This window comes from Rosa chinensis, chromosome 6 (genome assembly GCF_002994745.2).
Source record: "Rosa chinensis cultivar Old Blush chromosome 6, RchiOBHm-V2, whole genome shotgun sequence".
In the NCBI taxonomy this organism is placed as follows: Eukaryota; Viridiplantae; Streptophyta; class Magnoliopsida; order Rosales; family Rosaceae; genus Rosa; species Rosa chinensis.
Window position 1 is genome coordinate 1,826,151 of NC_037093.1, and position 27,829 is coordinate 1,853,979.

General features: G+C 38.1%; 1 protein-coding gene across 1 annotated transcript; it reads right to left on the reverse strand.

Moving 5' to 3' along the window:
• Positions 1–26,473, reverse strand: LOC112169240 (disease resistance protein RUN1-like). Its single transcript, XM_024306249.2, has 6 exons — positions 25,910–26,473; positions 20,456–21,530; positions 19,910–20,263; positions 1,342–3,756; positions 942–1,238; positions 1–843 (listed from the first exon to the last, which is right to left on the reverse strand). The coding sequence occupies exons 1-6, from the start codon at positions 26,398–26,400 to the stop codon at positions 82–84; spliced, it is 5,394 nt and encodes a 1,797-aa protein (XP_024162017.1). The 5' UTR covers positions 26,401–26,473; the 3' UTR covers positions 1–81.
• Between the last annotated feature and the right edge of the window lie 1,356 nt (positions 26,474–27,829).

Genomic DNA, 27,829 nt, shown 5'->3' on the forward strand with positions numbered 1-27,829 from the left:
GGAAAAAGGTCGGTCATGACAAAAAAAGAAGAAGAACAGGACAAATGCCTATGTGCCTCCCTCTTTCTATCTTTCTCGATGTTACAAAAACTCAAGCAGCTGCGAAAGGCCCCTACCTTGCCTTCTGCCGCCACTATCATCTCTCTCTTCTCTTTTCTCACTATGTTGGTCTGGCACCGGCGACAAATACTTGTGGTACCGGTTGTAGACTCTTCCTTGAGTTCCTTGCCCCGACCCTGATGAATTTCCCTCCCCCGAGACTATAGTGACTCCTTCCTTCTCTGTTTGTTTGGTTCTTTTCGAGACTGGGAGTTGTTCTATACCACCGATCGTCAATGATTGCATACTCCTCAACCTGTCAGGATAGTCAGACAGATTTGAGCACCCAGGCAGATTGAGAAATGTAAGGTGTGCCAGATTACAGATGCTGTCCGGAAGAGCTTCAAGGTTTGTGCAGTCCCTGATACTTAATACATTAAGCCCCTTAAGCCGTACAATTGATGAGGGCAGTTCTTTAATTGCAGTCTCATCCAAACCAAGCTCTGATAGCTCCGTCATAACTTCTGAAATCTCGGGAAACTTCTGAAGACTTGAGCAGCCAGATAGTTGAAGTGTCTTAAGAGATTTCATATGGATACTGCTCCGAAGAATCTTGAGTTTTCTGCAATCTTTTAGACTTAAGAACACAAGGCTTTCTAGATCAAAAACCGATGGGTGCACATCAAATAAACTTGTACAACCTTCAAGAGTTAGCTTCTTAAGACTTGTAGCCTCAGTCAAGTCGGGGGTGTTCTTAAGATCTGTACAGTGACTTAAATTGATGAATTTCAAGTTTTCAAGAAGCTGCATGCACCAGGAAAACACACACACATCAAATAATACATACATAAGGCAGCTATACCTCAGTTTCATCTTTTAAGATATGTTAATGATGACTGTACCTTGGTTTCATTCCGAAGTTGTTCAAGGCGACTAAAACGCATGTCAAGGTCAACAAGATTCTTTGGGTGAAAATTGGATGGCAAAGACTTCAGGGGGTATCTATGCCAGATGAGAGACCTCAGCTCATGAGAAATAAACCCGAAGTCTCCAACCACATGTTGTTTACAGTTATTGGAGCCATTATCATATATTTGGAGCAGTCTTAGTTTCACCATTGTATCAAAAGCCTTTGCACGGAAGCATATCATTCTTTCCTTTGACAAATCAAGGTTTATAGCTTCAACTGTACCCGTAACCTGCATAACAAAATACACACACACACACACACAGAGTAAGTACAAATAAGGAGAAGCATTTTAGGATCATAAAGTTATATATGTTATAAATAAAATATCTCACCATATTTTCAGTTGACAGGCACTGAATTCCTTCATAAGTCCATAACCTACTGCGTTCTCCAGGATCATGAAGAGATGCTAGGAGGGACTCTTCTCGGCCAACCTTCTCTATTAGATCAAACATTTTGAGAGTCCCGTCCCTATCTGAGATATCTATGAGAGATCTATCAATTAGAACTGTTAACCCACCATAGGACAAGCCACAACTATGCAAAATTTCTGCTACACGGTCCTTTTCCATTCCCTTGAAGAAACAGGCAACATCTAAAAATATTTTCTTCTCTAAATCATGAAGGCCACGAAAGCTTCCGTTAAACACAGACTCAACTTCCCTGGAGCTCAAGCTCGCCAAGGCAGCTTCCCACTCAGATTTACTTTTGCCAAAAAGAAAAGATCCCAAAACTTTAAGTGCTAAAGGCAGACCTTGGGCATATTCTGTGGCAGACCGCAAGAGACTATTGTACTCTGTCGAGGGTTCAGTTGTTCTGAATGCATAATGTCTGAAAATCTCAAGAGCTTCATCATCTAAAAGCTTGGGACAGTATTTTTCCGGTTCTACTTTCTTATTTCTAGTTGTTAGTATTCCATCACGTAGTATATTTTCATTTCTAGTTGTAACAATCACTCTACTTCCACTACCAAATGGTTGTTGCTTTCCAAGTAAGGTTTCAATCTGGTCCTTAGAATCTACATCATCAAGAACGAGGAGAAATTTTTTCTTACCTAGCCTGTTCTGTATCATATTGAGCGCTTTATCCAAGGAGCCTACATTCTGCACCTTTTCCTTCAAAATTCTAGATAAAAGTTCTTCTTGCATAAAAAGTGCGCCGTGCTTCCTGAAACCTTCCTTGACATCCTCAAGAAAGCAATGGTATTCAAATTCATTAGCAATTGTTTCATAAACAGCTCTCGTGATGGTTGTCTTACCAATGCCACACATTCCCCATATTTCAACAATGCGATAATCATTCACCTGTAGAGGACATAATAGCAACTGCATGTGATTTATGTGGCGATCCACTCCAACCAAGCAATTGGTTGATGATGATGGTGACTTCTTCAGGCGTAAGAGAGAAAATGGTTGCTTTAAACCACTACCCTCTGCTTCGAGGTCCTGCAAGGATTCCAACTTTTCCAAGTTTTTGGGCAAGTTATGAAGATTTGAGCACCCTGACAGCCTGAGACGTATAAGCTCTGTTAAATTACAGACATTGTCTGGAAGAATGACTAGACTTCTGCAGTTCCTCAAGCTCAATAACATAACCCTCTTAAGCCGTTCAATGGATGGGAAAAGCTGTTTGATAGAAGTTCCATCCAAATGAAGCTCTCTTAATCCTTCCATATCTTCTAAAATCTCCGGAAACACCTCAAACTTCGAACAACCAGAGAGTGACACAATTGTAAGCGACTTGAGTAGAGAAAAGCTGCTCGGCAGAGTCTTAAGTTCTCCGCAATCTTCTATCCTCAAAGTAAAAAGTTTTGTACAATGTACTTCAACAGTTTTTGGAAACACCCCAAATTTGGCACAACCAGAGAGTACAATTTCTTCAAGGTGCCTCAGTTGAAAAATGCTGCTCGGAAGACTTGTAATTTCTCCACAATCTCTAAGGCTCAAAGATCTCAGGCAGGTAATATTGTTGATTGACTGGGGAAGTTCTTCAATTGCAGTATCATCTAAATGAAGCTCTAAAAGCAAGCACATAGTTCCTGAAATCTCGGGAAACCTCTGAAGGTTTGAGCAGCCAGAAAGATTAAGTGATTGAAGAGATACCATTTCAATGCTACTTGGAAGACTCTTAAGCACTTTGCACCCTCTTAGACTCAATACAGCAAGGTGTATAAGAGCCGAAGTTGACGGTGAAAACTCTTTAATAGAAGTTCCATCCAAATAGAGCTCTCTTAATTTTTCCATATCTTTTAGCCCGGAAATTTCTGGAAACACCTCAAGATTAGAACAACCAGAGAGATAAACATATCTGAGGGACCGGAGTTGGCAAATGCTGCTTGGGAGACTCTTAAGTTTGCTGCAATCTTTTAGGCTCAAAGTGGCAAGTCCCTCGAGATTTTTAATTGATGAAGGCAGTTCTTTGATTGCAGTCTTATCTAAACTAAGCAGTGGTAGCTTCTTCATAACTACAGAAATCTCGGGGAATTTCTCAAGTTTTGAGCAACCAGAAAGCTCAAGAGTATTAAGAGATTTCATACCGATGCTGCTTGGAAGATTCTTGAGCTCTTCGCACCCTTTAAGACTCAAGAATACGAGGTTTTCAAGATTAGAAATGGATGAGTGAATCTCCAACAAACTTGTACAACCTTCAAGGTTTACCGTCTCAAGATTTGTCGCCTTGCTTAAGTCCGGTGTCTCTTTAAGGTACGGAGATCGACTTAAATTGATGAATTTCAACTTTTCCAGACGCTGCGTCAGAAACCATGAAAACAAGCATTAAATAACATAAAAGTCATTTAAACTTGTTTATTATTTTCTTTTTGTATCCATAATTCTGCTACATATGAACAGCAATGTTTCGAATCCACAACCATAAAATATAATCTTGTACTGCACCACCAACAATTATTTTGTTAGACTAATGCATATAGATAAAATATAATCTTCTACTACACCACCAACATATGTATTAAGTCCAAATTAATTAGCTCAGCAAAATGGTCTAAACTATGTAGATAATATACATTTATTTAGGCAAAAATAAACCCATTTTCTTTAGAAAATACATCAATTTATTTAGACCATATAAAACATATAGTATCTTATTAATTATCAATAAAAAATTACTAAGACAACTTGCAAGAAACATAATATATGTATCGTTGAATTTATATAATCAAATGCCCCAATAAAGAGAAAATTAGCATAATGTAATAGAACAATAAGAGTTTGGTGGGATTCAATTCATTGGTGGCTCTCATAATTTTAATTATAATTGGCATGCAACGTTCTTAACACGTAAGTGTCTTGCCATCAGAAGATCACACTTATGCCACATCTATGCTACTATAAAGAAAAGAGGTGATGTCAACCATACTAAAAATTTTGTACGCAAATGGCTCTTATAATACATTGAAAACCAAATTAATTAGAAAGGATAAAGGCACTCAAATTACAAATAATGGAGTAAATGTCTCGACCTAGTAGAGCTCTACTAGGGTTGGGAGAGCGCAGCCTTCGGGTTTGGCCTCTCTGTACCTCTCTCCATCCTGCATGGAGTGTAACTACGGCGTCTCTTTTGGGATCGCCCAAATCAAGGCGAGGTATATCCGTGTCTTCTCTGTCGCAGAATCCTTCTGTACCATCGTTGCTAATAGGACTGAGGATCTGGTCTTTTCTGGAGCAATTGCCTCTTGCTGTGTAGTCTTGTGCAGCCTCAGGGGCGTGGAGTTATGGTGGCTTGTCTAGGCCACGGCGTGCGCGGCTCAAAGGATCTGAGGTGCAGATAGATCGGGTTAGAGCATGGCAGTTGCGCTTGAAGAGATGGGCTTTGTACGGGTCGGGTCAGTTTCTGTTCAAGTCTCTCCATGGATGGCAACACTCTCAACGTGGTTGTCTTCCGGCCGACCGGCTTCCTCTAGTATGGGGGCAACGTCAAGTTGTGGCTCCAATTTCATTTTTCTGGGTTGTCGACGTTGGGTCTAGTCTTTTGGACCCCCGTCGTCAGATGGCTGGAGGTGCTTAGGGGTCAGTTACTGATGTTGGCGTAGATTGGGTGGTGGTGCAGGTGTCAGTGGCGGCAAAGTCAAAGACTCTATTGAGTTGATTGCAAGGGCAAACCCTAATTGGGGTTGGGCATTGCTTTGGTTTTCTGATTTGGGCTTGGGACCTGATGGAATGGCTAGGGCTACAGTATGTGATCCAAGTGGTTCTTCTCTGTTTTGGATCCAAATTTGGGATCCGGGAGACTTTTTCTGGGCTCTAAATTTTTCTATATGTTGGAATTGCTTCTTTGGTTACTTAGGTAGAAGATTGCTCTCTATTCAGCGCATTTTTTTGCGTGGAGTAGGCAAGATCGGTCACACTACCGCCGGTTACCTTGATAGAAGGTTACCCTCTATTCGACGTATTTCTTTGCGTGGAACTATGGTCGACCATACTATTGGTACCGTTTTACATAGCTCGGATTCAGTCCGGTGCCTCATCAAATACTTAATTGCATCCCTTCGTATCCTTGCTAGGTTTTATTTCAGATACTTTGTTGCATCTAGTATTTCTCTTGTTATTTTATATTTTGATGTAGATTCTACATCTATAAGTTGTAATTTTTCTTATGACTATTATTAATAAAATGGTTGACTATTACTCTCATAAAAAATAAAAAATAAAAACTACAAATAATGGATTTTTTTTTTTATTTACAAAAAAGAAAAAGAAAAAAGAACTTGCACAACATCCAACCAATAACCACCAACCTTTTTTAGGTAACTGCCTTCACTCTTTCACTCATCATCGAGTGTGTAAATCTTATATTTAGCACTCCCAAAAGAAAAACAAAAAACTTATATATTAAGCCAGTTCAGGTTAAAATTTTAAAAACCAATAATATCCTTCCTTAATAGAACTTTATTTATAAAAAATCTTATATATAAAGAGTTAAAGACTAAGATGGTAAATTGAATTTGTGTGCTCCACAAAACTCGTGAAGTCATAGCGACTATCAATTTATGTGCTCCACAAAACTTGGACGACTTTGGTCTAGAGTTGCGATTTTCTTCTAGTTCGGCAGCGCTCGTCAGCGTTGTTTTACCTTTTGGGCAGCTGCCGGACTGGCTCTGGAATGCTAATGCCTCGGCGGCTTCTGGTGTGGGAGGTTTGGCTCAATGGTTTGCAGGAATGGGTGGAGATGGAGTCTGAACCATTTTTCTAATTCGAGATCGAATTGTACAGGGACTGTGGGTTTGGTCATGGGTTTCCAGAACCTGCAGCGGCATCTTCATCATGGGATTTCCAGAACTGGAGGAGGCGTTGGCTATGGCAGAGTCGGAGCAGATCGTGTCGTGGAGGCGTGCATGGCTTTGGTGGTCTGGTTGGATTGCTGTGGCTACGTGGCTATGGAGGGTCTGGCTAGATCATGAGAGCCGACATGGCTTGGTGGTTCTGGACAATTTCGTGGGGTGGCTGCGGCGGTGAGGTTACTGGATAGTGGTGGTCGGCAGCGCTACACCGAAGTTGTGAATAGATTTTGGGTTGGAGATGGTGTTTGGGCTGGGCTTGGGGCACCTTTCTCTGCTGAGCCGGGAGTTGGACTTCCTCTCTCTTGGAGCTGCCCTCTTGGGCTAGCTGGGGTGTTTTTGCCCCAGGCCCATTGCTATGTTTTAGTTTATCTAATTACAATAATTTCCTGTTTAGGAACCTATGTACTTTTGTGCATCCTATGTACCTCTAGCACATTTGCAGTAGTACGGAAAGAGGACTCTCGCTATGTCTACGTACTTCTTTTTATTTTTTTTAAAAGATGTCTACGTACTTAATTATCTAATGAGTGGGTCTATAACTATGTGCTATTGTGGATACTAACACTAGCTTTTTGTCTACTGCGGAAGGGTATTTACCGGACGATTTTGGCTTGTGATGCAATATATTGGACACCCAATTTGGTTTGATTCAAAAAAAAAAAGATGGTAAATTGAAAAATAGTAGAAAGAAAGAAAAGCAAAAACTAGATCAAAGTATGGAAGCTTCAACCTCTCTTGACTGCAATTGTAGTTAGTGAAAGAAAAAGAGCTATCAAACAACAAAAAAAGTTTAAAAAATTATTCTTAAATATTAAAAAAAATAAGATAAAGACCTATAAAGGCCAAGGAGAATAGGGCATCTCCAAATAATAGCTAAATTCAATTTTTAGCTATATATAACTATATTTGAAGAAAAACTCAACTCCAACAGACTAGATATAACTAAGTAAAAGCATCTCCAACTGTAGGAATTACTTTTCAGTTAAATTTAGCTATTGATTTAACAATGTTGCTCTAGCAGTAACAGTTATTTGTAAATAATATACTATATTTTATTGAATCGTAAACTGACATGTGGATAAAAGAGGAGAGACAAATATAATTTTTGCTTTAGCTATGCAAGATTCTCTAGCTAAATATAGCTAGCCATTTTAGCTCAAGCTAAATTTAACTTAGCTATAGCTAGTCTGTTGTAGTTGAATTTTTCTATAAAAATAGTTATATATAGCTAAAAATTGAATTTAGCTAGTCTGTTGGAGATGCCCCTAATAAAATTTAACTTTAGCTAAAATGGCTAGCTATATTTAGCTAGACAATCAATAATAGCTAAAGCAAACATTATATTTCTCTCTCCTCTTTTGTCCACATGTCAATTTATAATTCGATAAAATATAGTATATCACTTATAAATATCTACTACTGCTGGAGCAACATTGTTAAATCAATAACTATGTTTCTTAATTTTAGCTAAGTTTAACTAAAAATTTGTAATGCCCCGAAAATTCAAATTAATTTCCGATGACCTTTTAGATATGATTTTGTAGTCATGAGCACAAGTACGAAGCCGGAGATGATGTGAAATTACCTTCAGACTAGTTTTTATCGAAAATGGAAACTTTTTTTTTATTGGTGGTGGCCTTGCAGCATATCTTGGCCCGTAGCCTGAAGCCACCGCAGCAAGCATATCTCCGTTTCTGTTTCATTTTTTAATCTACACATCGATAGGAACATTTCAACATATTATACGTAACTTTTGGAGATCGTATGATTAAGTTATGAATTTTTACGATTTCGATCGTTCGGTTTTTGATTTGTGAGGATCAGGCCGTCCAATCGACTTGTAGTTTTGTTATATTGACCGTAGAAGTGTTCTGGAGACTTTGGGTAGTTTTGGATGAAGTTTCGATTCGATTGGCGTTACTTTTGGATTTTTGGATTAAGTCGAGAGTTACTAATTTTAATTGTTTTAGTGATTCGTGTACTAAATCAAGGCTATATTTTCCATAGGTGTGTGACAGATTACGTTATGGAATTACCTAAATTTTGTGAAGACGCAGCGGGAATTTAGAGGTGAGTAGATCTCACATGGTTCATATTACAAACCAAATGTTGTCATTTATTTTATTACATCGTATTTGTAGTGAAAATATTTTATGAAAATAAATATTTGTTTTAAATAATATGGGCTTGATTGTCCACGGTCCATGGGTAAGTAAAAACAAGATTTTAATTATAAAAATGAATTTCTCAGTTTTTGGTGCATGTGGACTATAGTTGGTATTAGTAGGCATCCCTGAGTGGATGTCTACATGTATGTATATATATATATATATATATATATATATATATATATATATACAACCTTGCTATATATACAACCTTGCTCAGGTGCGGATATCCGCACCTAAGCAAAAAGTTACGGATTTCCGGTTTTCGACCACTTTCCGATCACATTTTTACATCTTAACTGTTTAGTTTTTAGAGTCTAATGTGTAGATCCCCCTGCAAAATTTCAGCCAATTTGGTGATCGTTAAGGCATTCAAAACTGCAATTTACACGAATGGACCGAATTTGTCGAACAGGAACCGTTCGTATTTATAATGGTAAATTGCAGTTTTAGATGCCTTAACGATTACCAAATTGGCTGAAAATTTGCAAAAGTGATCTACACATTATGACCTAAAAACTGAACGGTTAAGATGTGAAAATGTGATCGAAAAGTGGGGGAAAACCGGAAATCCGCATCTAAGCAAAAAGTGCGGATATCCGCACCTGAGAAGCCCTCTGTGTGTGTGTGTGTGTGTATATATTTACGTGAAATATATATATGGATGGTGTGACATTAGGTGAAGTAATGATTGTAATTTGAACGAATTAGTATTTCAAGCACTTATTTTCACGTGAAATAAATATATTTCAGTGGAATTTCGTGTGCAGTTACTATTGTCGGGGAATGTGATGTTGAAGAAAATTAATGATGTTATAAAGAAAATGCAGTTTTGTCGGCTTCGGGTTTTGAATGATGTAGGGAGGATTATAGTAATGGTTGTGAGTTGAGAAAAACATTATTTGGGAAATGAATTCAATATTGTTTTAAAGTTGTTGGAGATAAAGAGACAATAATTGGGAAATGATTTCATTATTATTTTTGAGGCTATTGGAGTTAAGGAAGCATTTTTATGTGACAACCTGTGTGGTGATCAGTGTGAGGCATGATGATTTTGTGTGAATGATATGTGTGATGATCTAGTGTAAATGATGTGGTTGTTGTGAGTGGTGATATTGTGGTGATTGGTGTTATTAATGGATTATTCTGCATTGTTTTATAATTATTTCTATTTTGAATTGTTTGTTTTCTTTTGTAATCACCTTAACTAAATTATATGCAGGGAGTATTGTTTTCTGAATTGATTGGTTTTAATGTAATTCCTTGAACTAAATTCTATCAGGAATTACTATGATTTTATTGATTGTTTTAATGTAATTCTCTGAACTAAACTCTATGCAGGGATCACTGATTTTACTTAATTCTTATTGTGAATACAGTTGTGCTTTGGGATTAGTAGTGAGTGTGAAATGAGTTGCGATGCCTTAATTTTAGCAAATGCTTTATGTTGTGAGGCAATGAGTGAAATTTCTTGGTTGTGCTGTTGAGGCAAAGGAATGATGATCTGAGATATTGTGGTGACGTAGAATGTTTAAATATTGTTGGAGTTAATTGTATAATTCGAGTCGTGGGAAATTAGATATAATGAATCGAGAGACAACATGTGGGTTTTAGTTTGAGTTAATTTATGTGAGCATTGATAGGAGCATAAAATGCGATAAATATAGTGTGAAATCCCTTACACTTTTCTTAGTTAATTCCTTTAAAAAGTCAGTTTTAACTTTGTTTTCTTTTTAGGTAGTTCGTGAAGTGATTCAAGAGAAATAGGAGCTGAAAGGGAGAAATGGAGCCATGGATAATGAAGTACTGATGCAGAGGACCAAGTTTGATCAACCTTTTGGCCAGAAATTACAAGGGAAGTCCACGGAATTCATTGTGCAAAACAGTTGCTGCAAAGCAGAAAACTGCAGTTTCAGAATCAGCTTTCTGGGAACGGTTTTGAGGAGCAATTCTTGCATCATTCCATCTGCACCTATGAATAAAGGGCCAGCGATCCTTGAAAAAATGATGTTATACTTCAACTACAGCTAAAGAACTGGTCATAAGCGTCAACGAGGCAGTAGGAAATCAAAGTCGAAGTATGCTTCCCGATAAGGCAGAAACTGTCAGCTTTTCACAAAGCTTTTTGGGAGATCTTTTCCGGCGATTTCCTTGGAGTTTTTCCAGAAGATTATTGATCATTCTAGATGATATGATGTCATAGAGCACGTGGGAGTCAAGAACCATCCAGAAACTTGTCAAGACAAAGTCGTTCCTTGTCCAAGAAGGAAGCTTCAGAGTCAGAAATTGAATCCTAGTCAAAACAGGACGGTTTTGCAGAATTCTTCTTTGGACGGATTTCCAGGGCATTTTTGGGAGGTTATTGCTGCTGCACATATGAAGGAGAGTCCTAGAATGATTCCTCAAGATTTTGGGAAGATTATTAAGGCTTGAAAATCATTTAATTATGCACCAAGTAGAGTAATCCTCAAGCAACTAGGGGAGGCTTTCAAAGCAAAATTGGAAAAGGAAACTTGGGCTGTATATTCTATATATATAGAGGCTCTGAACACGTTGAAAATCACCATCCTACAGCGCCATCTTCTGCTCCCAAACCCTAGCACACAAAGTCTCAAAAATTCCCAAGTCTTCAAGAGCAAAAACCGTGCAATTCACCATCCACTTCCATCAAGCTCCTGCCGTGCCCCATCTTGAAGGATTGCCTGCATCTAAGGCTGCCTAAAAGTGAATTCGTGGCTCTCATACTCTTCTTTTTACGATTTTTATTATCTTGTAATCTGATACTCATGTTTTTATTTGTTGAATTTAAGACGATGTGTGGCTAGTTATCTTTTGTTAGGGGCGAGGTTTGAAGCCCCAATTATGTAGAACATATGTTTGTTTAAATTTAGTTTCATGATCTTTGGTGTTGATTGGTTGTTTATCTCTGATTGATTGAAAACTTTTACATGTGTTTGTTTTATGGTGGCCAACATAGGATTTATGCATGTAATTGGAGCTAGGTTTAGAAAATAATTCACCTAATCGTCTTGTTTTCTAATCCACAAGTATGCAAGGCTTTGAACAAAAGTTGATGTTTTAAACAACTAGAAGAGCATGCTAGGTAGGCGTTCCACACTAGACTGCAACTCTATAATCAATCGTTTCTATGAGATCTTAATGCTTCAAATGTGTTGACACTATATGTGTTGTTGATAGGATAGCGTTCTATACCTTGATTGCATGTTTGATAGGCTTAGCTATTGTGCGTTCACGTAGACTAAGTAATTAGGGAAACATTAATAAGGGACATGATCTGCTCCGACTTGTTTCTTGGTTGGTTTCTATTCACACCTCAGTAATTGAATCTAGGTTAACTTAACATTGTTCGAAAGTAATTGGTGGTGGATTTCCAAGTCTCTAACATGTTCTCCATCTTATTTTCTCAAAACCTAAAATAAAAATCGTTTTTCTTTTATATTATCTTTTATTTTCGTTAAAAACCAAAAAACCCCAAAATATTGTTCTTGTTTAGGATTGCAGACCACCTTTCTATCCCCTTCTTTTCCTGCCATCTTTTTCTCTTTTTCTACTATTTGACGTTTTCTTTAGTTTAATATTGTTATTTGTTTTGTACACTAGTTAGTTTAGTTTTGTTTTCTTTTTTGTGAATTATAAAGTTACCCTCAATCCCCGGCTTGAACGATCCCTGCTTACTCTATATTGCTAACGACTACATCTTGCAGGGTTAAGTTGAGCGCTTGTTTTTAGCGTATCAAGCATGATATTGTAGGATATGGACTTGACGTTAATTGCTTTAATTTAATTTCGTGTTATGAATGAATTAAGCAGAGGTTATCGTATTAAATTGTTTTATTTAAATTTACTCATACAAGCTTTGCAAAAAGCTTACCTCGTTTTGTGTTTGCAATCCTGGTACACTATTCAAATGTGTAGCGGATAATCCTGCAGGTCAGGAAAATCAGGGACAAGGTCGGGGTGTGTAGAGCAACAGTTTCAATTTCAGACTTGTTTTCGGTGTGTTATTAGTACGTACCTCGTGAGTCCAACACTTTATTTAATTTGGTGTTGTAATAATTAACTCGTACGTTTGATTGCTACGAGATTTGTAATTCATGTTGTTTAATGCGTGGTTTACATGAAAAAATTTCTGAGCATATGAACATGGTAGTTTAAGTTTCACATTTCGGATTTGAATTTCTTATTCAAAATTCGCAGTTTGGTATTAAAGCGTAAGGTACATAGTTGGTGACAATTAATACTACTCGAGTGATGGTCCGTCTGCAGCAGATCCCCATTGTGTGTACTTCGGTATTGATATAGTCATTGGGTATGTGAGAGTGTTAGGAATTGTCTAGAACGTTAGAATGTCACAAGAACTTTAGGTGTCCTTGTGTTAGTATCATGGTTAATATGAGCTTGTATATGACTTACTTTGTGTAAGTTTTATATATGTATTAACCAAGCGTACCATGCTTCCCAGGTGATGGATAACTTGGAAGGCATAACTAGGGGTCGAGGAAGAACCCGAGGTGGGGGTAGAGTTAAAGTTGGGGGCAGGTTTCGCCCTATGAATGATGTTTATGAGAATGAGATAGATGCACCCAATGTTGAGCTGCCTATTCCACCTGTGGATGAGGTGACCGATCCCTCACGTCTGCTAAAGTTGGCGAGAGACATTCATCGGTTGGGAGCAGCTAAGTTCCAGGGAGGTACATATTATATGTTAGCTGATCGATGGATCAAGGATATGCAAACCTACTTTGAGATGGTTGTCTGTGATGAGATTGAGAAGAGAAAGGTAGCTGCTTTCATGCTCCAAGATGAGGCTCGAGAGTGGTGAATTGTACACAGAGGACGACAGATGTGTCTACCCTGACCTGGGATGGCTTAGTAAGAATATTCAGAGAGAAATACTTTCCAACTTTTGTGAGGGAATAGTTGGAGAGGGAGTTCCTCTCACTAACTTAGGGGAAAATGAGTGTGAGAGAATATGAGGCAGAGTTCTCCAGGCTATATCGGTTTGTGAAACCATTGAATGTTGAGGATTTGGCCAAGAAGTTTCAGCGGGGGTTGAATGCTTCTATTGAGCATGATATGGCCATTTTGGAGTTAAAGACAAAAGAACTTATCTTAGCTAAAGCCTTGATCATTGAGCTGCAGAACCTGATTCACAAAGAGAAGGAAATAGTTGAGAGAGATTCCTAGGGAAAGGGAAAGGTAGTTGTTGAGAGCAGCGAAGGGAGGGATAGACATGGTGGGTCCTAGAAAAGGCAGAGGAATTATCAGCAAACTTTTGCTGGAATAGCCGCTGAACCTATTAGGGCTATACCTATTAGGCAGGTTGTGCCCTTAACCTATCATAAGTGCAGAGAGGTGGGTCATTTGGCAAAGCAGTGTGCGAGGCCGAAGACTAGATCATGTTATAATTAGGGGCAGGCAGGACATTTGGCCAATGAGTGTACCCAGCCTCAGGGTATGGGACAGAGAAATCTGTAGAGACAGCAGCCTCAGGGGTAGCACAGAGTCTTTGCTATTTGTCAGCAAGATGCAAGAGTACAAGGCATCTTATCAACTTTAAAATTTTCTTGCTTAGGCGAAATATGATAGTAGAGTTTTTATTTCTTTATGATTGTGTGGTGATGAGTTTTCCTTATTACTACAGTTAGACTTGTGCATGTGGTTTCCTTTTGTGGATTGGGGCATCTCTATTGTTGTACGATGGTGATTTTCTATAATTTAGATTTGCATTGTGGAATACCTTGTGGTGATGGTGTGTAGTGATGTAGCATGCAGAATTGTTGCTATAAAGATTCACTGTAATGTTGTTTGTGTAGTGAAATGCTTTTGTAGCAGTGCTTATGTGGCAGCCTTTGTGGCAGTGCCTTTTGTAGCAGTGCTTGTGTGGTAGCCTTTGTGACAGTGCCTTTTATAGCAATGCTCGTATGTTAGGCAGCTTTTGTAGCAGTGCTTAAGCGACAGCCTTTGTGGCAGTGCTTGTAGTACTTCTATAGTAGAACTTGTTGTGTTTGTCTGATAGTACTTGGTAGTGGTCTGTGTGACAATGATTGTGTGAAATGTCATGTGATGATTTGTGTGTGGGTTAGTTAAGGCTAGACCTTATCTTGATTGTTTTGAATGGCGGAGTTCCTGTGTAGTTTCACCATATGAGAAGTTTTATTATGATTTTGAGAATGGTTTGTGTTTCTGGTGGCTTTCTCCGGATACCTCACACAGAATGCTATACCACCTGGGGTACCGATCCAACTCCTAAATCCTATATCAAGAGCACGGGGTTAGAGGGGTAAATCGTACAGGATGGTTTTTGCCTCTCCGATGCCTAAGTAAGGTATCAATATATATAAGCGAATCGAGTAATAGTGGATAAAGAAGTTATTACCTGTAAAAGGTGGTTGTGCTGATGCTTTAATACTCGAGCAAAGGAAAGGGGTTTCCCCTTATCTTCGATGTGGGACGCATGTTGTCCCCTTGCAGCTATATCAGCTTTCTGGTGTATATTTAGATGGACTGTGCTGATCAGGTCCAGACCCCTCTGTGCCCAGGGTACCATCCCTGACGCAAACCATCATGATGGGATGTGAACCCGGCCCGTGGCCTGGTACCAGGGTCTTTCCTACGGGCCCCAGTTGACTGCCAAACCTAGTGAACTACGTAGTAGTATGTACAGTTTGATTGTGAAAGAATTGTGTATTGTGATTTGAATTGAAATGAATGTTGCATTTTCAATTCTATGAGTGTTAATGTTGCATTATCGACGTGATGAAGTAGAAATCGACTTGTGGACAAGATTCTGGACTCTTGTGTAATATGTACATAAAGTTGTGATTTGCAGATTGTTACAATTTTGGTAAAGATGGAGATTCGATGTTTAGGTTAGAATTTTCTCAGGAATTTCATGTGGGGCAACATTTCTCCTTGTGCATAAGTTGAAAAAGAAACCTACGATGAATATAGTGTGGTCAATCGTAGAATAGTTGAAGTAGAAATCGTTGTGATCATATTTAGTGTTTGGATGGTATTTTGTATGAACTACAGAGAACCTTAATCGGGAGAAATTAACTTGTTCAACGTCGTGCAGAGGCTTATTGCGGAGAGCATTACTTGTGGGAGAGCAAGGACAGGATGCAAGATTGAGTTAGCCGTACCTAATTTAGTGCGCTTAAATTTCAGGGCAAAATTTCTTTAAGGAGGGTAGATTGTAATACCCCAAAAATTCAAATTAATTTCTGATGACCTTTCGGAAATGATTTCCTAGTCGTGGGCACAAGTACGAAGCCGGAGATGATGTGGAATTACCTTCGGATGTGTTTTTATCGAAAACGGAACGTTTTAGGAGGGTCAGAAAAATTTGACTTTTCATACATTAGGAATTTGTGAAAACTTCCTTCATGAAAGTTGTAGAGCTCGTCGATACGAGTTTGTATATATGTGGAACGGGAAAATCGGAGTTTGTATGAGAGAATTATGAGCGATTGAAAATTAGGAAAATTCTATAAATACGAAAAAATTTCGAAAATTGCACACCTATTGGTGGTGGCCTTGCAGCATATCTCGGCCCGCAACCACCGCAGCAAGCAAAAATCCTAAGGAACCGCCATTTTAAGTCAACGTGGATATCTTCCATCTCCGCCCATCACTGCTTGAACCACTTGACTCTTTAGAACCCCCAAATGATGCTGATCATGCTCTCAAAAGGATTTGAACCGAATTGATGTGTGGAAGGCGAATCGAAGCAAACATGAAATCGGGCAAATTTCAATCTTCAAACTTTTGAGGTAGTTTTCGACCCTTTCCTCTTTGATTTTGACTTGATGCTAGTTAGGAAAGTTGTTTGTCTTGTTGAGAGGAAGCTTTGCATATAGGTTTCACCACCATCCGTGGTGGTTGACGGCGGCACCGCTGTCTGTGGCGACCTTTTCCAACCACTTCCGGCCACCTTAGGAACAGTTTCTATTCCTCTTTTTAATCTACACATCGATACGAATATTTTAACATATAATACATAATTTTTGGAGATCGTATGATTAAGTATTGAACTTTTACGATTTTGATCGTTCGGTTTTTGATCCATGAGGATCGGGCCGTCCGGTCGACTTGTAGTTTTGTTATATTGACCATAGAAGTGTTCTGGAGATTTTGTATGGTCTTGGATGAAGTTTCACCTCGATTGGCGTTACTTTTGAATTTTTGGATTAATTCGGGAGTTACGGAATTTTTAATTGTTTTAGTGATTCATGTACTGAATCGAGGCTATATTTTCCATAGATGCGTGACAGAGTACGTTATGGAATTACCTAATTTTTGTGAAGATGCAGCGGGAATTTAGAGGTGAGTAAATCTCACATGGTTCATATTACAAACCAAATGTTATCATTTATTTTATTAAATCGTATTTGTAGTGAAAATGTTTTATGAAAATAAATATTTGTTTTAAATAATATGGGCTTGATGGTCTACGGTCCATGGGTAAGTAAAAACAAGATTTTAATTATAAAAATGAATTTCTCAGTTTTTGGTGCTTGTACGTGGACTATAGTTGGTATTAGTATGTTGGCATCCCTGAGTGGATGTCTACGTGTGTGTGTGTGTATATATATATATTTACGTGAAATATACATATATATATATATATAGATGGTGTGACATTGGGTAAAGTAATGATTGTGATTTGAACGAATTAGTAGCACTTATTTTCACATGAAATAAATATATATCAGTGGAATTGCATGTGCAGTTACTATTGTTGGGGAATGTGATGTTGAAGAAAATTAATGATGTTGGAAAGAAAATGCAGTTTTGTCGGCTTTGGGTTTTGAATGATGTAGGGAGGATTATAGTAATGGTTGTGAGTTGAGAAAAACATTATTTGAGAAATGAATTCAATATTGTTTTAAAGTTGTTGGAGTTAAGGAAGCATTTTTATGTGACAACCTGTGTGGTGATCTGCGTGATGATCTGCATGATAATTTTGTGTAAATGATCTGTGTGATGATCTGCTTGATGTTTTTGTATAAATGATGTGGGTTGTTGTGAGTGGTGATATTATGGTGATTGGTGTTATTAATGGCTTATTCTGCATTGTTTTATAATTATTTCTATTTTGAATTGTTAGTTTTCTTTTATAGTCACTTGAACTAAATTATATTATTGTTTTCTGAATTGATGGTTTTAATGTAATTCCCTGAACTAAATTCTATCAGGAATTACTATGATTTTATTGATTGTTTTGATGAAATTCCCTGAATTAAACTCTATGCAGGGATCACTGATTTTACTTAATTCCTATTGTGAATATAGTTGTGCTTTGGGATTAGTAGTGAGTGTGAAATGAGTAGTGATGCCTTAATTTTAGCGAATGATTTATGTTGTGAGGCAATGAGTGAAATTTCGTGGTTGTGCCGTTGAGGCAAATGAATGATGATTTGAGAGATTGTGGGGACGTAGAATGTTTAAAATATTGTTGGAGTTAATTGTATAATTCGAATCGTAGAAAATTGGATACAATGAATCAAGAGACAGAGCATGTGGGTTTTAGTTTGAGTTAATTTATGTGAGCATGATATTGTAGGATATGGACTTGACGTTAATTGCTTTAATTTAATTTTGTGTTATGAATGGATTAAGCAGAGGTTATCGTATTAAATTATTTTATTTAAGTTTACTCATACAAGCTTTGCAAAAAGCTTACCGTGTTTTATGTTTGCAATCCCGATACACTATTCAAATGATGTAGCGGATAATCCTGCAGGTCAGGAAAATCAGGGACAAGGTCGGGGAGTGTAAAGCAACAGTTTGAATTTCATACTTGATTTCGGTGTGTTATTAGTACGTACCTCATGAGTCTGACACTTTATTAATTTGATGTTGTAATAATTAACTCGTAAGTTAGATTGCTACGAGATTTGTAATTTGTGTTGTTTAATGCTTGGTTTAAATGAAAAATTTCTGAGCATATGAACAAGGTAGTTTAAGTTTCACATTTCGTATTTGAATTTCTTATTCAAAATTCGGGGTGTGACAAAATTAACTTCTACTGTTGGAGTTTTATAACCCTAAATTTCTATTATACCTTATACTTAAAAATGTCTTCTCACCTCCTCTCTCTCTGGTGGTGGGTCTCCTTATCCTCTCATCTTCTTTTGATGGCAGCGGCGGGTTCTATGATGGCGACTCTGGCTAGCCTCAATCATCAGGGTGGCTGCGGCTACCTCCCCTTCCTCTTTCTCTCTCCATGGTGAGTTTGGTAGCTGCGGGGATGAGGGTTGATCCCCTGTGGGATCACGATATCCAGCTTAGGCCTAAGCCAATGGCAGGGAGATTTTTTGGGTTTCGACCCTTCCTTTCTTTGTGTTAGGAGGCCGTTTAATGTCGGTGGAGGAGGTGTCATTCTGTTACGGTGGCTCTGGTGGGTTTGGATTGTTGAGGCTGTGACAACCCACTTGGATAGGGCTAGCATTGTCATTGGTCCTGATTGCGATCGCCCTAGTGATGGATGCAGGTTTGATCGGTGTTTCCCTGGTACCGTGGGGTAAGTGGCGGTTGATGATGCTGACAGCGGAAGGGCTGGGGTGTGACCAGCATAGTTCAGTTTCAGGTGGAATGGTTGGGAGGTGGCGCTACCTGGTTTGGTAGTGTTGGTTCTGAAGCTAGGGTTTTGTTGAAATCCCTGTTCTTGGGCCTATGGTTAGTCAATTGGGCCTCTCAGGCTTCTCGTTTGTTTATTCGGCTAGCAATTTTCTAGACTGTTAGGCATGTTGTTTCTATTTTTATTCTTTATTTTCTCATTGAGTCTGGGGAAGTCCCTCTGCATAGGGTGGTTCTTTGGGAACATGAATAATATTGGGGAAGGGTTTTGGCTGCATTCGGAGCCTTCGCTAATAGCGTCAGGTTACTTGGTCACTTATAGCTTCACTCTAGGGTTGCATTATGTTAGTTAGCTCTATGGCTTTTCTCTAGGGTTTTCTTTCAAGACTCAATATTGTCGTAACCCAGTGTTCGGGTGAGTCATTGTGTAATGTAAATCTCATTACTATAATGGATTGACGTCCCTCTTTAAAAAAAAAAAAAAAATTACAACCCTAATAAATTAACAAGGAGAAAAGCCTCTCTTCCACCAGGATTAGGAAAATGAGGGTTTTTATTTGAAATAATGGACTTTAAATGAAATCAATACTATCATATAAATAGCTAGTATTTTTAGTTAGAATTTAACGAAACAATTAACAAAAAATTTAACACCTAGAGATGACATTGACTAAATTTGAAGTGCACATATGCAAAGGAGCAATGAAAATGAAATGCAAAGGCACATATAATGTACGTAGTTTTTAAACCTCAGACAGCTACACAAAATTTACACAAAACTTAATTGCCTTCTAGAAAACAAGAATTAATGTAAATGATGATTATACGTACCTTGGTTCCTTCCCAGAGTTTTTCAATGTGGCTGCAACGCATGTCAAGGTCGACAAGATGCTTGGGCCGAAAATTTGACGGCAGGGACTTCAATGGACATCCATGCCAAACGAGACACCTCAACTCCTGGGAAAGAAACTTTAAGTCCCCACTCACGGATTGTTTGCATTTATCACTTGACTGGTATAATTCCTCATCACTTGAACGGTAATAATCATCAACAGAGTCTATAGAGCGGTTGAAATGGATTCTGAGCAGTCTTAGTTTCTTCATGCTAACAAAAGCTTCAGTATTTATCTCCACGGCGTTTGACTTGCACAAGTCTAGGTCTATGCTTTCAACTGCTTCCATCTCCTGGATGACCAAAGAGAAAATTACGTGAGTGCAAATATCCAAAAACTTACTATGAAGTTAATATATACTTATATAGAATGATGGTCAAGGTGAAATTTTCTACCGGAAGAACGTTACATGTTGAAAGATACTGGAATGTATACTGCATATGCTAAAAAAAATAAAAAATAAAAAGTCGTATATAAATCTCACGGTATTTTGAATCAACAGATCCTCGATATCTTCAAAAATTGTCAACCTACTACGAGGTCTCGATTCTTGGGAACGAACAGGTCCCAACGCCATGTCATATAGTAGATCATGCATCTCCAGCACCGGGGAGTAGTTTCCAGAGGTAGTTACAAGACCTCTATCAGCCAAAACTCTTAATCCACTTATGGGAAACAAGTCGCAAGCATCCAGAATTAGTGTTGCATAGTCCTTTTTTATCCCTCTGAAAAAACATGCAACATCTAGAAATAATTTCTGCCGTGATTCTTCTAGTCCATCGAAGCTTGTCCTTAGCACACCTTCAATTCCCTGGTCCTGGTATTTTTTTATTCTCCTAAACTCGTCTTTCCACTCGGAGATACTTTTGTCACGAACAGAAGCTCCCAATACTTTAACTGCTAAAGGGAGCCCTTTAGCATATTCCAGGGCTGTGCTCAAGAGATCATCATACTCTTCTGAAGGCTTCGCATACTTCCGAAAGAGTTCAAGAGCTTCCTTATAGTCTAGGAACTTTGGTCGGTATATCATCACAGATTTACTGAGCGATTGCCTGTCTCTAGTTGTTATAATGATTCTACTACCACCAGTAAATGAACGATAATTTCCAAGTAAAGCTTCAACTTGAGCAAAATTGTCCACATCATCAAGAACAAGAAAAAGTTTTTTCTTACTAAGCATTTGCACTACCATCTCGGAAGCCATACTCGAAGTGCCTAAATTTTGAACCCTGTCCTTCAAGATTTTGAATAAAAGCACTTCCTGCATTTGTCCTTGACCTTTTGCCTTGAAAGTTTTCCCAACATTTTCAAGAAAGCAACAAGCATCAAAGTTAAAAGTGAATTTGTCGTAAGCAGCTCTAGCAATTGTTGTTTTGCCTAACCCGCCCATACCCCATATTCCAACAATACGGACATCATTCGACTTAGGATGCAATAGGATTTCCAATTGCTGCATGTGGTATTCCATTCCAACCAAGTATTCACTCTCACTGGACCTGGTCTTTATCAACTTTTTAAAAATATCTTCAACAACGAGCTCAATAAGATGGGCGTCATCCCTAACAAATTCGAAAACAGGATTTGTAAGAAATCAGAGCTAAACCGTACTCAAATAGTCAGATCCTGGCAACAAATAGAAGGGAAAAAACAGAGAGAGAGAGGGTTTGCAACATAACACAATTTACCTGAAATAATTAAGTAAAAACAATAATTTATATATATAGTTCATCATTTAATATAAAAATGAATTTAAAACAATCTGATTTGAAAATTTCTTAAATTAAATTCATCGAGTGTTATAATATAGTTGTTTGGACAAAATTGGAGCCAAACAATAGTTATCACTCGATCTTCTAACCCAAAACCCTTGAAATTCATTATTTTCGTAAATTCAAAAGGATTCCAGCAACAAATCAAGATCGAGAGTCTCTGATTAATTTTAGTGGAGGAGAGACCTAGCCTACTCATAAAAGAGCAATCTCATGTGATTTTGATTCATTCTTCTTCTCATAGTTGAAGATAGAGAGAAAAAAAAAAAGTACAGTAACAGATTGTTATATCTCATGTTCGAGGGTGTTTTAGTAAAAATAAGGAGGTCTACTTAGGTTTTCAAGTATTCTAAAAAGTAAATTAGAAGTGTATTGAGTATGGGTGGTCCAAATAACAAATTTGGAGGTCCAACTAGAACCTCCCAATGAGAAAAAAATGAAAGCTTAAAGAAAAAAAACTATATTTTGTAGTTGAGAGCAGTTAGTTAAACGTTTAGAAAATATTCATTATTTTTTTTTTGTTCTTATAGTTGTAATTACGTTTCTATCCAAGATATATAATATTTTCTATAGAAAATTACACGCAAGTGTCATTTTGAAACTTTATTTAGTTCTAAGGCCATCTAATTTTTTTTGTACACATAAGGCCATTTCAGACCAGAATTATTTTCAGTCATGACAATTATGCCCCTTCACTTTTATAACAAATAATTTCTGATCTCTCTCTCCGAATCCGGATCCATTCTCATTCTCAATCTCAATCTCGATCTCATTCATCTCTCTCTCTCTCTCTCTCTCTCTCTCTCTCTCTCTCTCTCTCTCTCTCTCTCTCTCTCTCTCTCTCTCTCTCCCCCCCCCTCTCTCACGCCGGCGATTCAGGATCGACCTCCTTGCTCTTCTCCGGCAGATCTTGTTGTTAGTTAGTGTTGGGAATGGTGAAGATGTCGATGACGCCGATTTGGACGAGGAGGCAGGCTAGATGGCTATTGAGGGTGACGTCGGTGTAGTTGAACACGGTAGAGGGGACTGAGTTTTGAACGGTGGAAGCAGTGCCGTTTGGTATACGATCAGCGTCGTGGTTCTCAGCCTTGCAAACATCAAGTGGTCAATCTTGACTCGGCATCATCAACGATTTCGCAGTCAGCATTTAAATTTCAGAGAAGCCTCCACCTTCTCTCAATCAAACAGGTATGGTCATGTTGATTTTGCCTTCAATTTCGACTAGTGGTTTTTTATAATGGAGATGAAATTAGGTTTTTGTACTGGTTTTGATTGGGATTTGTGGTGAATCACAGGTGGAGCTGGTGAAGGTGCTGTGGAGATAGGGCAAAGTCATCTGTTCAATTATTAGGCCGAGCCAGGAGTCGATGATGATGAGGAAAAGAAAGTGCTTTTTGATCAGGTTTGGAGTTACAATCTCTCTCTCTCTCTCTCTCTCTCTCTCTCTCTCTCTCTCTCTCTCTCTCTCTCTCTCTCTTGTGGTTAATATGTTGCTATTGTGCGTTTTCGTTGCTTTGAGAGTTCAACTCATACTTGTGCAACGAATGAGCATTCTTTCCTATTATACTAAATAATGCCAGTAATGGTCAATGATGATAATTGGTGTGCACTTGATGGACTTGAATGCAGTCATCTTTTTCTTTTCAAAATTGAGGCCAGTGGATTTCCATTACTTGATTGTCTATTGTTGCTCGGTTTAAGAACGACATTGGTTTTGTATTCTTCAGATGTGCATTGGATCCAAGTGATAGTTTTGGTGTTTATTTTGATGGAGTTGAGCTTAAATTAATGTCAGTAGGTTTTTTGGTTTTATTTTGATTCATTTCAAGTCAGTAGCTCTATAGGTGATAGTGGCTTTTCAACACAGTGATAGTAGTTTTTTATGCCTATGTTAGTATATTTTAAAACTGATTCCAGTAGCTTTTTTCTGTTCATTTTGATTGATTTCAAGTGGTCTTTTGTCAATAGCGTATCAAATTGAAAGATCATGATTTTTAATATATTTCAATTTTCTTTTTGTTGTGATTTCATATATATCTCTAGCCTTTCTTGTTTGGGATTTGTGTTACACTATCAACATGGATAATCAGTTGGTTTTGTTGCAATTAGTATATATGTCCGTAGCTTTTTATTATTGGTCTAATAGTTTTATACATGTGTTAGAGTAGCTTTCTGTTTCTATGTCAGTAACCGGAGGTCAATAATTTTTTATTACCTAATTGATAATTATTTCTTGTTTTGCTGTACTTTTGTTCGTACAGAATTCTTCCCCTTTACATTGGCAGTGGTTGATTCCGAAAATCATGTGAATTTGAGTAGTGAAGGCTCCATTGACCAAGAGATCATCCGGCCAACCAAGAAATTTTGAAATGAAGCTTGGTGTTGTAGGTGGGAAAATAATGTCTATAGTTAGTGTAGAGTGGTAGAGCTTGACAAGAAGAAACATCAATGGTGGCCATTTGAAATATGACACTCGCATCACAACATCAACAGTAGCTTTCTACAACTATTGTAATAGATTTTCACAACTATGGTAGTAGCTTTTTACAACTATGAAAGTACCTTTTATATAGTTATATCATTGTTGGACCCTGCATACTTTTTATATCATTAAATTTATTTTCTTTTTTCAATTGCAGTAGCTTTTTTATTTTATATTTCCATAGCTTTGTTAGTCTCTGAGAATAGGTTTCTCAGTTTCTGGGACTAGCTTTTGTTATGCTTGTTTATTGCTTTTGGCGTTGTTGAGAGTAACTTTTGATGATGGTGAGAGTAACTTTTGTTACTGGTGAGAGTAGTTTTCTTGTGTTGATGATAGTAGTGTTTGTTACTGGTGAGAGTAGCTTTTGGCGTTGGTAAGAATAGCTTTTGTTGGTAGGGTTAGTAACTTTTAGTTTTGGAGAGCGTAACTTTTGTAGTGACAGTAGTTTTTGTTGCTGGTGACAGTAACTTTTGTGACATTGCCAGAAATCTCACCAGCGTAGTTTTTGTTAGTGACAGTAGCTTTTGTTGCTAATGACAGTAGCTTTTGTTGCTAGTGACAGTAGTCACAAGCGTAGCTTTTGTTTGTGACAGTAGCGTTTGTGATCTCGCCGGAAATCTTGTCAGCGTAGCTTTTGTTGTTAGTGACAGTAGCTTTTATTGCTGATGATAGTAGTTTTTGTGACGTCGTCGGAGGTCAGAAATCTCATCAAAGTAGCTTTTTGTGGTCGCCGGAGTTTGTCGGAGGTCGGCCGGAGACCTGCCGGAGTTAACCGGAGATGAGAGAGAGAATGATTGTTGACTTTTTTACTCTAGTGTCATTTATGTAAATATATTGGCTTTTATATCCAAAATATAACACTCTTTTTAATCTAGTGGCCTTATGAGGGAAAAAAAATTAGTTAGTGGCCTTATGGCTAAAAATACATTCAAAAATGCACTTATATGTAATTAACCTTATTTTCTATTTTTAGAATTTTAATCAATTAAGGACTATTACATTAGGGCTGGGAATTTCAAACCGAGATCCCGAAACCGATCCCGTCCGATCCGAGCCGAAACCGATCGGGTCGGTATGATGAGTGGTTTCGCCGGAATTTCGATCCGAACTGTACCGAAACCTCTGCAAACGGGTCGGCACCGGTATGGGTGAAAAGCATACCGTATTGACAGAATCGAGCCGAAACCAGATCATGACGGCGGTTCTGTGTCGGATCGAGTTGCTGAGATTCGTGGTGAGCCATGGGTACGGGTTGACGGAGACGGCGAGGTGGTGGTGTCATACGCGTGGAAGCCCGGGTGGAATAAGTTGGCGTCGCTTCGCCGCTCGAAAGCCCCAGCCTGCTCTTCATCTCCATCTGCGAACTGTTGAAACCGATTGGTGCCGACACTGTACCGAATCGATCGGTTTCGGGATCAATCGGTTACCCTGCTAAAATTCCAGTATCGGTCTCGGTATAGGCTCATTCCAGAGCCGAGCCAAACCGATCCCACCCCTAGATTACATAGTTTTGAAAATTTTACATTAAATATTATTATCTTAATTAATACTGAATTGACAAAAAATATTGGTCGAGATTTTAGTTTGTATTCTTCAAAAAAATTCCCTATGAAGATCATCGGAGCATGCTTTATTTTTCGGACAAAACTTATTAACATTATAACTAGAATGAGATTCAGAAAATTACTTGTAATTGCTTGAATCCCAGCCATCTAAATCAGCAGCTCTTGTTAGAGCAAGTTTCCACCTCCCCAACACTTCATTGCTTTGGCTACCACGGTTCTCATGTTCGGCAAAAGCTTCCTCGAAGCTTCCCTTCTGATAACGGACGTGGGCCGCAGGTACTTTGTAGAAAATGGGTACCACTATCTGCTGCTTTGAATCCATACGTTCCACGATTCGGGCTAGCTCTTTTAAGCACCAACTAGAAGAAGCATAGTTCTCAGAGAAAACTACAACCGAAAGCTTTGAATCGTCAATAGCTTTGAGGAGCACTTGAAGGAGTTGGCCTTTTTCGAGCTCTTCGGTGTCTATGAAGGCGGTAAGTGCTTTCCGTTCCAGAGCCCTGTGAAGATGACCAACGAAGCTCTGGCGAGTGTCTGGCCCTCTAAAACTAATGAACACATCATATTTCGAACTATGGCTTGATGATGAAGAAGAAGAAGAATCGGTAGCCATAAAGTAACAAGCAGAAGATCGAAGCTAGCTGGTGAGAGATCGATCCAGTAGCTACTGAGTGGGAGGCTGCTTCCCTTGTCTGATAGATATATAGCAGGCTCAAGATAAAGACACAAGAGGCCTCTCTTAAGTCTAAATTAACAGACATTTGTTAACCTAACATTCATCATGACATCATGTGAACATCCATGATTTGTTCAACAGAACCGTAGAGTCTTCAGTACACGACCGTGTACATACAGGGCCCAGGTGCAGCAAAGATGATTGGATGGACCATATATTGATAGCCAAGTCCACGTATTGGACGGCTGAGACAGGATATGCATTTCCATCGTACGGATCAGGTTACTGTGCACTTGAACCCGCCGTGCACTGAAGAATTTTTTTGAACAGAGAGAAAAAAATTAAACATAAAAGTTGTCTGTTGTTAGGTCTGTACGAAAAATTCAAAAGTTTGTAAACGTTTTTTTTTTTTTAAGGAATAGAGTCTGGAAATTAATCAGCTCTCTTCAAATTCCAGATTCACATTTGCTCACCCATCTAGACGCAGGTAGTGACCACCACTGTACGTCAACACCACACGTACTTACTCACTAACTCTGGTTAAATATTGTAAGTTTTATAACTAATATATATATATATATATATATATATATATATATATATAGCCCTTGTGAGAGATTTTTTTTTGTCTTTTATAGGGATAGAGCATTAGATTAACTTTTTGATTATATTTTCACATCTCAACCGTTCAGTTTTTAGGTCCTAATGTATAGATCACTTCTGCACATTTTCAGCCAATTTGATGATCGTTAAGGCATCCAAACTGCAATTTACCATTATAAACACGAACGGTTCCAGTTCTACAGATTCGGTCCGTTCGTGTAAATTGCAGTTTTGGATGCCTTAACGATCACCAATTTGGCTGAAAATTTGAGAAAGTGATCTATACATTAGGACCTAAAAACTGAACGATTAAGATGTAAAAATATGATCGAAAAGTTAGTTTAATGCCTATCCTTATAAAAGATAAAAAAAAAATCCTTAGTAGAAGTCCTATATATATATATATATATATATATATATATATATATTACTCACCCATCTAGACGCAGGTGGTGACCCCCACTGTACGTCAACACCACGCGTACTTACTCACTAACTCTAGTTAAATATTGTAAGTTTTATAACTTATATATATATATATATATATATATATATATATTGCTCACCCATCTAGACGCAGGTGGTGACCACCACTGTACGTCAACACCACGCGTACTTACTCACTAACTCTAGTTAAATATTGTAAGTTTTATAACTTATATATATATATATATATATATTGCTCACCCATCTAGACGCAGGTGGTGACCACCACTGTACGTCAACACCACGCGTACTTACTCACTAACTCTAGTTAAATATT